The sequence below is a fragment of the Phyllobates terribilis genome, unplaced genomic scaffold (assembly GCF_046119375.1).
Source record: "Phyllobates terribilis strain yellow unplaced genomic scaffold, ASM4611937v1 Scaffold_46__1_contigs__length_10046794, whole genome shotgun sequence".
NCBI classification, from domain to species: domain Eukaryota; kingdom Metazoa; phylum Chordata; class Amphibia; order Anura; family Dendrobatidae; genus Phyllobates; species Phyllobates terribilis.
In genome coordinates, this window is record NW_027362806.1 from 3,427,473 (window position 1) to 3,438,752 (window position 11,280).

Below are 11,280 nucleotides of genomic sequence, written 5' to 3' on the forward strand. Positions count from 1 at the left end.
TGACGAGCCCAGGGGATGGGGATGTACTTGGCGCCTGGGCCTTGATGCCTGGCCTTGGGGGATGTCGCGGTAGTCGGCTCCCGGGCCCATACCCTGGGCCTCTCTTTAAAAAGGTGGATAATTATGTGAAAGTTCGTGACGCCACCTGTGGTGTCTGGTGAGGATCACCAGCGCTGCGGCAGTTCGCTGAGGCCGGTGTTAAGGCAGCTTGGGTGGTATAGCTCCCCACAGGTGGAGCTGGGCCTCAGGGCAGTGTAAATGTAGGGATGCAGGAAAGAGGGGACCCAGCTGGGTCTGAAGAAGGATTGGCAACCACACACAGTTCACTTCAGTACCTTTTACTGGTGGAAATTCAGGCACATTCCGGAGCACTATAGGGTGAAGGGTGCATATCAGGATTCTCCCCAGTGAGCAGGTATAGGGCCTCCTGTTTCTTGCCTTTGTGTAGTAAGTTTCTGACCTGCCTGGAGCTAGGCCTAACTTTGTCACTGTCCTGCACCTGCTGATCTTCTGATAGGGCCTTCTCTTGGAGTTCACACTCCCTGCTTGCGGGGCCTCCGTGACTCCTGGCTCTGGTACGTATCAGCTCTTGGGTGATCCTGGGACCTGAAGTCTTCCAGGGAATCCGGTTGTCTCTACAGGGGAATATATGGCCCTGTAGACGCGGACCCGGTGTCCGGTATATGTTTCTGGGGTGAGCTTGTACAGCTCCTCTGCCCCCAATGCTACTCACTCCACTAGCCTTCAGCCTACTCGGGGCCCTCACTAGGCTATACACACTAGCAGCTGGCAGGCTGCGCTTCACCGCTCTTATGGCGTTGGTACACCTTAAGCTCACTAACCTGAGCTACTTGAGTCTAGCTTGGCCTACCTCTGCAGACTGACTCCTGCAGGAACTGGCTGCAGACCTGTTTCTGTGTCTGAGCCTACACTAAAACACAACTAGACTGTTCTGCTCTGTGGCTGCAGCAGACTCACAGGCTGTACTTGCAGGAGCTTCCTGCTCTGTTCTGACTGCCTAACTCCACCCTCCGTATATATATGTCCCTATCCGGGCTCCGTCTGGTGGTCTGAGGTAGGGTGGAGGTGTGTGTATGCTCTGAGGGCCTCTTGTGGAGAAATCCGTCCAAGCACCCCTCTAGGATCTGTGGCACTATTGCGCAGCAGGGCGCCACACATCCTCTATATATTACAGCGCACAGAACAGATCCTCTATATACTACACCACACAGGAGAGCCGACAGATACTCTATACACTACACCACACGGGACACATCCTTTATATACTACACCACACAGGACACATCCTCTATATACTACACCACACGGGACACATCCTCTATATACTACACCACAAGGGACACATCCTCTGTATACTACAGCGCACAGGACAGATCCTCTATATACTACACCACACAGGAGAGCTGACAGATCCTCTATATATACACCACAAGGGACACATCCTCTATATACTACACATCATGTGACACATCCTCTATATACTACACCACATGGGACACATCCTCTATATACTACACCACACGGGACACATCCTCTATATACTACACCACACGGGACAGATCCTCTATATACTACACCACACGGGACACATCCTCTATATACTACAGCGCACAGGACAGATCCTCTATATACTACACCCCACAGGAGAGCCGACAGATCCTCTGTACACTACACCACACGGGACACATCCTCTATATACTACAGCGCACAGGACAGATCCTCTATATACTACACCACACAGGAGAGCTGACAGATCCTCTATATACTACACCACAAGGGACACATCCTCTATATACTACGCATCATGTGACACATCCTTTATATACTACACCACACGGGACACATCCTCTATATACTACACCACACGGGACACATCCTCTATATACTACACCACACGGGACAGATCCTCTATATACACTGTAACATACCTGGTGGCGGGCTTGCATGGTGCACCATCTCTCACTATGCAAGATTGCAAACTTGATCTTCAGTCCAGTCTGCTAGCCTGGCTTCTATTCATGCTGTCTGTTTGTCTCTGTTCTGACTGCTTAGGGCAGCAGCCCGGTTACTTCCTGTTTTTTGTAGCTGTTGTGGGCACACCCCTAATGCGTCCTCAGCCTATTGCTGTCTGTCACTGAATATTTAAACCAGCTCCACCTTGAAGCTGGTGCCTGAGCAACTCTTATCCTCCGAGGGCTTCTTGCCTGATGTGCCCGGTCCTGTTCTGTCTTTCCTTCCTGGAGGCTGTATTCCCAGGCCTGTCTGAACACGCTCCTAGCCTGTTCGTCCCGCCTTCTGGGGGCCGCATACCCAGACCTGTTATCTGTGTCTTCTAGCCTGTTTGTCCGCCATTCTGGGGGCCGCATACCCAGACTCGCTCCTGTATCTCGCTGCAGTGTCAGTTCCTCTCTGAACACTCAGTTCCTGTCTGAACACTCTCCAAGCCTGTTACCTGTTTTTCTCTATGTCCGTACCTTCCCTTTTTCTGCAGAGTCTGAACCTGCACCTAACTCCTCTATATACTACACCACACGGGACACATCCTCTATATACTACACCACACGGGACACATCCTCTATATACTACAGCGCACTGGACATTTCCTCTATATACTGGAGCTGTGTGATGGCTTATTTTTGCCTTGGCTAGATGATGCTTTTATTAGTACAATTTTGGGTGAAATACATATACACTGCACAGTACCACTTCTCCTGTCCTGTATACTGGGTGTAATTCTCACTATCTGTATTATTCTGTATATTACACTGGGTGTAATTCTCAGTATCTGTATTATTCTGTATATATACACTGCACAGTACCACTTCTCTTGTCCTGTATACTGGGTGTCATTCTCAGTATCTGTATTATTCTGTATATATACACTGCACAGTACCACTTCTCTTGTCCTGTATACTGGGTGTCATTCTCAGTATCTGTATTATTCTGTATATATACACTGCACAGTACCACTTCTCTTGTCCTGTATACTGGGTGTCATTCTCAGTATCTGTATTATTCTGTATATATACACTGCACAGTACCACTTCTCCTGTTCTGCTGAAGAAGAGGTGGCATTGGCTTTGGGGAGGGTCAGTACTGATGGGTTTATTATTTTCTATGTCTACAATCCTATGGTTAAATAAAAATTAATCCTGAACAACTTGTTTAAAGGGGTTATCTGAAGTTTGGAAATTGTCCTCTATCATTGGGATATGGAATAATTTTCTGATTGCTGGGGGTCCAACAGCCGGGACCCCCACTGTTTCCGAGAACCAGGGATCTGAAGAGCTCTGGGTGAATGGAGCGGTAGTCGATCATTCGCATTGCAGCTCCATTCACACGTGGCTTAATAAACATCCCCTATAATGGAGTGGTGAGGGGCATGAACAAGAAAGCAAAATGTGCTGAACTTTTCATTGTGCCTCAATGGGATGAGGGGGGCGGTGATTTGGTATGTGGGCTGGTGGGGTTTGTGTGACAGGCGTGCTTTTTCATTTTTCATCCCATTCCAGCCCTGATCTCTCTCTCTCTCTCTCTCTCTCTCTCTCTCTCTCTCTATATATATATATATATATATATATATATATATATATATATAATTAAAATTCTTTTAAAAGCAGAAGTGTTAATATGTATTTTTTATCGCTTAGCAGAATGCAGAGTGAAGTTTGATAGATATAAGAAAATCTCAATAAATATAGAAGTTGTTTTTTTTTTTTATTAGGGATAGGGTAGAAGGATAAGGGATGAACAAAATCAGGGACAGAATCAGTAGACAAAATCATAGTCAGGAAGAAATCCGGATCAGATACCAGGTGATCAGTAAAAAAAGCCAAGTCAGGCGAGCAGTATGGATAGAGCGGAGCCTGGTGACAGAGGCATTACCGAAACAAGTCCGGGTAGAGATGTTACAGTTAGAAGGCCACAGGTAGATGGTGAAGGTCCTTCTTTACAGGTCCAGCAGTGATGGTGGATCAGCTGTACTCCGCTAGATGCGGAGCTTTTCTGTCTTTTAGATGACACTTGGGCAACAGCGACAGCATGCAAATGCACGAGCTGCCCTGGATAGTCCACGCCGGCAGGATGATAAGATCCGGCGGAAGATGGAACCTAAGAGAAGAGAAATACATACAATGTAAGTGATGGGACTCCATATTACATGATACTACTGTGCGGTCAGTGTGGCCGGCCGGACAGCAGAGGAATCTTATTCACACAGATGTCCGGGGTCATTGTCAGCCATCATACATGTGACAATCCCATCACTGACAGATGACATCTGCTCCCCATGACTTATTCTCATCACTAACATCACACAACATGGAGATGATTCTCACACTTACCTCGTCTCTTTTTCCCCTTTTTCCCATTTTCTGAGTTTTGTTGGTCTATACTCAGATTCATTTCAGATTTTCTTTCCTCTTCAGTTGTAAATTCTGATCAGAAAGTAAAAAAAACTCAGTAAAGAAATATTCTTATAGGATCTGCTTTGTGTACTGTATATAGAAGAATTGTTCTAGTCCTGTCCCCTATAGTCCTGATAATCTGGCATTGCATTATTATAGGGCAGAATAAGTCCTATATACCGTTCATGACCTAATCTGAGGGGCATTAGATGTATCACTGATATGGAGCAGTAAGCGCCCTGTGTGCCGCCACGTGGTGCATCACTAATGAGCGATATTCTACTATAGGAGACGATGTCTTCTTATATTGAAGTGAGTTCCTGGATGCTAAAACGTATTTTACAGAATCCATGAAAACAATTCCTGGATAAAATTAAGGAAATAGAAATACAGTATGGGCCCATGGAAAATATAATTGGGATCCATGAAACCTGGACAACATAGGAGACCTAATACAGAGAAACCAAATATTTGAGCCTTGAAGTCAACATTCACCTTTTGATGCTGTACATACATACCTGATGATGGGGACGAGGAGGGCAAGCTGTTTATAGCATTGTCGCTATCAGATTCAGAAAACGATTCTTTCTGCCTGTCAGGAAGAATCAGGGGGTCGGACCAGAAGACCCAGGAGGTAACTTCCAACTCTCCCATTCTATGATTTAAGAAAAACATGTAAATCACAAGTCAATGCAGAATAAAAGGGGTGGTCTCACTAGAAGAACACCGACTAGAGGGCCTAATAGGACATATGACTGTCATAGTGAGGAAGGTTTTATGCTCCAATCTACCTTCTATGAATCAGAGCGAAAAACAACTAGCAATAATGGCTGGCATGTAATACTACATCTCTCCTACAGTATGGGCAGCTCTAATACGCGTGAATGGCTGCAATTATGGGCTATTATCACCAACGGTTTCTGAAGCCAAAAGCACAATGACCGCTAATCATTGAGGCTGAATTTGATATTATGGTATTTATGTCCTATATTATATGTTGTGCATATATATCAGCCTGGAACTCCCATTAATGACCCCATAATCTACTCACATTTCTGAGATATTTGTATTGGTTGCTGGCGTACACTCTGGAGGAGACTTCTGGTCCTCATCATTCATCGTTCTGGTAGTGATGGTACAGAGCTAAACATGGACAAAAACAAGATATGAAATACTTTTTTTTACTTTTAGAGGTCTTTTTTGTTTCACATATTTTGGATTTATTGATCACATACGGTACTTACTTTAGAAAGCCTTTCAGAAGATGATGTAAAATTTTGGAAGTCAAGGTTCTCATTGTTCTCACTTGTACCCTCCTCATCCTCTGAGACCGAATGGTCTATTTCAGAGTGATCTACAAAAGTAATGAAGTATTATTAGAGGTTGTTAGTATAAAACAGGCGTCATTTATCACAATATTAGTGGGTACTGATTATTACATTTTATGGAAGACAAGACAAACAGCCGCTTAGTCTAGATGATGTCTTCTTCTACTTACCGATAAATAAGCTGTTGTCCACATCTGAGGCAAGCTGAGGAATGTACTCTGGCTTCTGACTTAGAAGGTTGTTAAAATCTAAGTCACTCAGGAATGGATGACTCTTGATCTCAAGTGATCCTCCTGGAAAAAGAACAAAACAAAAGTGATGTGGACATTGTCAGAGATTGCTTCACATCTGAACAGTTTAACTTAATCTGAATTAATGACATAACTGAGTCAACATGAAGGAAGAAGACTGAAAGTCATAGTGTGGAGAACTAGAAATGGACAATCTGATAGAGAAGTGTTGATCCTCAAGGACATGAGTGATAAGTGTGATAGGTGAATATTAATACTAATATGAATAGTATTATATCTCTTACCTGTCCCAAGTCTATCTGCAGGATTTGTTCTGAGCAGCTCAGTAATCAGGTTCTGTGCATTGGGAGTAGGAGCGGAATTACAATCCCAAATTATGTCACCTGTTATACAGAAAATAAAATCTCTTTACTGGACTGTAAGCTAAAGCAAAGTAAACACCTAAACCAATGTAACTGATCAAAGCAATGGTCGGATCATTCCACTTACCAATGACAATCCTGTCATAAAGCTCAGCTACAGAATCTCCATCAAATGGTACAGATCCCGTGAGAAATTTATGTAGGATTATCCCCATTGACCACCAGTCAACAGGTCTTCCATAGCCTTCTTTGAGGATGACCTCTGGGGCGATGTAATATGGGGTGCCACATAACTGGAAAACAACAGAAGATAAAGATGAAAATGATAAAATGGTTATTATAACACTTTCTCGCCATAAAAACACAATGACAAAAGATAAAATATCAATGGAAACGTTCTCTAGAAATGAAGAATGTAGAGAAGACACAATAGTGTGATGAGATTTGTAAAGAAAAAAAAACATATGCCAAAGGCAAGGTGAACAGATGGGGTATATTAGTTAACCAAATACCAAAGCAAAACAAAGAAAACCCCTTAAAATATAATCTTTAATAGCTACATTTAAAAGCACCCATATCAATATATGAAGACAAAATGCATAAAATGTACAATATATGGGTAGTGGGATAAACGTAGGATAATTGACATGCAGGCTTGCCCTAGAGATCCCAAATGGGCTGAGATCCCGCATGCCAGTGGAGGTTGACACCCTAGCTAATCGGTTTGGCGCCCCCGCTCCACATCGGCACTCCCTCCGTGACGCTATCCACCCCTAGACAGACATACACATATACAGATAATGATGAAAGGCAGACAGTCATGTTGCTGCTAACATGCTGAATGAAAAAAAGGCAATATTCAATGTATCAATTATATGGAAACAGGGAAGCTGATATAATGTAGTTCCACTAGTACAGATAGGATATCAAATGCACCAATCTATACACAATTCAGTATGATATATAAACCATCATTCAGAAGCCTATTATAGATACATAAAGTACATCAGTGCTGGCAATTACGGGCAACAAGAACAATATTATAAAAGCACGTGTGCTCAATTAACGGTAAACATAGGAACATAAATATGTCCAAAGTAGTAACAAGTCACCTATATAATGACATTGAGCATGAAGATAATAGTCTAGGACAGACGGTACATATAGACAACCTCAAAATCCCCCTGGCTAATCTATAATCAGGACTGATCTACACAGGACACGTCCAAATGTTGGGACAGAGCATTATCCAGTGTGCGAATTACAAAAAAAGTTGCCAAAAAAGCATTTTAGTCAGCAGTAACCAGAGGACTTATCTGTAAATTGTCCCAACACGTTTCTCCCCCTCCTAATTTGGGGTTCATCAGGGGATCATATTAGGAGATAGCCACAATGAGTCAGTGGACAGACGCGGGAGATAAATACACCCCGATCGGAGAATACTGGTGCCGCCACATTTTATGGATTTTGTCTTTATATATTGATATGGGTGCTTTTAAATGTATCTATTAAAAGTTATATTTAAGGTCTTTCTTTGCTTTGGTCCTTGGAGATTTGTAAAGAACAAGCTAAATTCCTGTAAGTGTTACCCACCTCACGGTCCAGGAACTCCCTGGTGATGTCCTCCGCTAATTCCTTGTAGGTGTTGGTTTTTGGTATCATGACACCAACTTTTGAAATCCCAAAATCGGTAACTTTTATGTGTCCAGCAGATGTAATCAGGAGGCTGTGGAAGAGTAGATGGTTTTAGCCTCACAGACCGTATGATAATAAATGATAACTTCCCCCCTTTATTATACTACGAGGGGCACTTACTTATCCGGCTTCAGGTCTCTGTGCACCACACCGTAGCTATGGAGGTATTCCACAGCAAGAACCGCTTCTCCAAAGTATAAGCGGGCCAAGGGGACAGATAGAGGACCCCTGGTGCTTAGGAGGGTCTCACAGTCACCACCTATAGAAGAAAGGAAATATGACCGGTGTGTGGTTTATACAGCAGATCACCATGATGTATAATGGGAAGTGAGCGGAGACATTGGGATAGGAGAGAATATAAACAGATATAATGTATAGTGCACATAATATTAGTCTGAATCGATGGAGAAATGTCCTCCATGTAACTAATAACATAAAGTGATGTCACATCTCGTCTACAGCTGGAGATACTGACATGCTCAGTGCGGACTTACAGGGAGATCACACAGACTGTGGCGGACAGAGAAATCTCAGGGCCCCATAGCAAAAGTTCTAACTGCACGCCCCTTCAAAAAAAACCCTTACTGAAGTCAATCGATGTTCTCAACAGCAATACACCTTTTATAGCCATTTTAGCAAATGATGCTCCCAAAAATGCCCCCACCCACAGACTGAGTTAGATATCCCCACAGTGAAATCTTAATCCAGTTTCACCTTACAGATATAATGTAGCACCTGTCTATAATGTCCCCACTCAGTATGAGGCCAGTCACAGCCCCCTACTCAGTATAATGGCGCCCACAGCCCCCCCTACTTAATATAATGGCCCCCATAGCCCCTCAGACAATATAATGGTCTCCACCACTGCCCGCTCAGTATGATGGCCCCCAAAGCCAATCAAACAGAATTAGGATCCCCACACAGAATAAGGACCCCCACTGCACACCATTCAATATGAGGACCCCCAGGGGGTGTAGGGGCATGTACAGTCACCAACTCAATATAGCGGCATTCACAGTCCCCTATAGCCCCTCACACGGCACACCATTCAGTATTATGGTACCCACAACCCTCAATTCTCAGTATTATGGCTTCCACCAATCTCGCAACTCAGTATTATGCCCCCACCAGCCCAACAACTAAGTATAATTGCTCTCACCAGCCCCACCACTCAGTATTATGGCCCTCAGCAGCCCCACCACTCAGTGTTATTGCCCCCAACAGTCCCTCCACTTAGTAGTAAGGCACACAATAGCCCCACTACTCAGTATTATGGCCCCCACCAGCCTCAACACTCAGTATTATGGCCCTCACCAGCCCCACCACTCATTGTTACGGCCCCTACCAGCCCCACCACTTAGTAGTAAGGCACCCACCACTCAGTACTACCACCTCCACCAGCCCCACCTCTCAGTATTATGGCCCCCACCAGTATCAACACTCAGTATTATCGCTCTCACCAACTCCACTACTCAGAATTATGGCCCCTATTAGCCCCACCACTCAGTGTTATGGCCCCCACCAGCCCCACCACTTAGTAGTAAGGCACCCACCAGCCCCACCATTCAGTACTATAGCCCCCACCAGCCCTACCTCTCAGTATTATGAGAGGTAGGGCTTAGTGTTATGGCCCCCACCAGCCTCACCATTTAGAATTATCGCCCTCACCAGCCTCACCACTCAGTATTATGGCCCCAACCAGCCCTACTACTCAGCATATGGTCTCCACCTGCCCCATCACTCAGTGTTATGGCCCCCACCAGCCCCACCTGTGCAGTGTAAGTACTGAGACTCCACACTACAGATGCAATATTGTGGCGACATCGAAGAACCTGCAGTACACGGAGTCTCGGACCCATCTGCGGAGGCTGAATGGTGGATTTAGGAACCTTTGGCTCCCTGATCCACCATTGTTTTCATCGGTATTCATATTCTGACAATGTGAATACCACTGAAATTGTGATGACAGGTGGTGGAATGGGGCCCAGTGCCGAGCGGTGCCAGGCCCGATCTGACTCACTGGCACCATAGCACTGCTGCACACAGATCAATGAATTTCCAGGCATCTTGGTAATAGAAAACCTACAGTAAACGCACTGTGAGGATGTAACTGTCCTAATTATCCTAATTATAAGAGCAGTGATAAGATGTAAGCAGACATGGGCTGAATATACTACAATATACATGTCCTACCTCCTACATACTCCATGACCATACACAGGTGAGATTTTGTTGGAAAGGAGCAGAGCATGGAGACCACGAAGGGACAATCTGCGAATGTTAGGATGTCCCTCTCCAGAAAGGCCAATGCCACTCTTTTTGGAGTGTTCAGGTTTCGCTTGAACATTTTCTTCAAAGCAAAGATCTGGTGTGAGTCTTTATGGTGCGCTAAGTAGACGGCACTGGAGAGAAAGAGAATCAATGGTTAGAATGAATCTTTACTACAAGAACATCTATAGAAGTCATTATATAATGTTTTGTACTAATGTTTAATGCTAGAAGTCTGTCCGTCACTGGAAGTCCATGTCTAGAATTTGATAAAAGATCACTACATAGATCACCTATGGGAGGTGTCCACAATGCCACGTCCGCCGGAGCCCTCACCCAGGTCACATTACAGATGAGAGAATCTACTGAAATTATTCTTGGGCAGATTCACTACATTAGACCAGTAGATACGATTCAGTGCAAATAAAAGTTGGTCCAAATTAAAAGTGCTCCAATTGCCATAACATGACGTTAATTATGCTCCCGCATACCCCAAGACATAACAACATAATAAATGGAGGGGAGCGAAGGAGTTACAAAAAATGAAACCCATTATAGCCACTTTTCCTCTGTGCCAGTCTTTATTGCTGAGACCAGGGAGTAGACTCACATGGTCATGGTGGAGGTTGGGGGGTGCAGATGTCATTGATGAAATTTCGTGTCACCCCCTCACTTGACCATGTGTTGCCAATTACTATAATCAGTTCGCTAATGGATTCCGAAAAGAACAGACCGGTGCGGAGGAGGGGGAAGCTCTGATGGGGGTGGCAGTGTAAGAACAGATGAGGGTCTAGGACAGGCAGGTGTAATATATTATTCTATTTTAATCCCTTTCCTTAATAGTTTGTTTTCCTACAGATCATATAATTTCCCTATGATAACACTGAAGGGAAGAGCACAGAGTCTGGAGCATTGTCATTGGGAACCTTGAGAAATGTGGAATATGCCA

The 11,280-nt window shown here is 44.3% G+C and overlaps 1 protein-coding gene across 1 annotated transcript; it reads right to left on the reverse strand.

Annotated features, from left to right (window-relative positions):
* Positions 1–4,332: 4,332 nt before the first annotated feature.
* On the reverse strand, positions 4,333–10,129 carry LOC141191502 (microtubule-associated serine/threonine-protein kinase 3-like). Its single transcript, XM_073661397.1, has 10 exons — positions 10,084–10,129; positions 8,184–8,322; positions 7,962–8,094; positions 6,496–6,661; positions 6,291–6,389; positions 5,926–6,048; positions 5,672–5,781; positions 5,479–5,570; positions 4,946–5,082; positions 4,333–4,457 (listed from the first exon to the last, which is right to left on the reverse strand). The coding sequence occupies exons 1-10, from the start codon at positions 10,127–10,129 to the stop codon at positions 4,333–4,335; spliced, it is 1,170 nt and encodes a 389-aa protein (XP_073517498.1).
* Positions 10,130–11,280: the final 1,151 nt, after the last annotated feature.

Bases quoted from the DNA above. Each gene is read 5' to 3' on its own strand.
- LOC141191502 (XM_073661397.1), bottom strand. From the start codon at position 10,129: ATGCCTGGAAATTCATTGATCTGTGTGCAGCAGTGCTATGGTGCCA. The intron at 8,095-8,183 runs GTAAGTGCCCCT...ACTCTTCCACAG, and splicing joins AGAGACCTGAAGCCGGATAA to CCTCCTGATTACATCTGCTG. The intron at 5,083-5,478 runs GTGAGTAGATTA...CTTAAATCATAG, and splicing joins AATACAAATATCTCAGAAAT to AATGGGAGAGTTGGAAGTTA.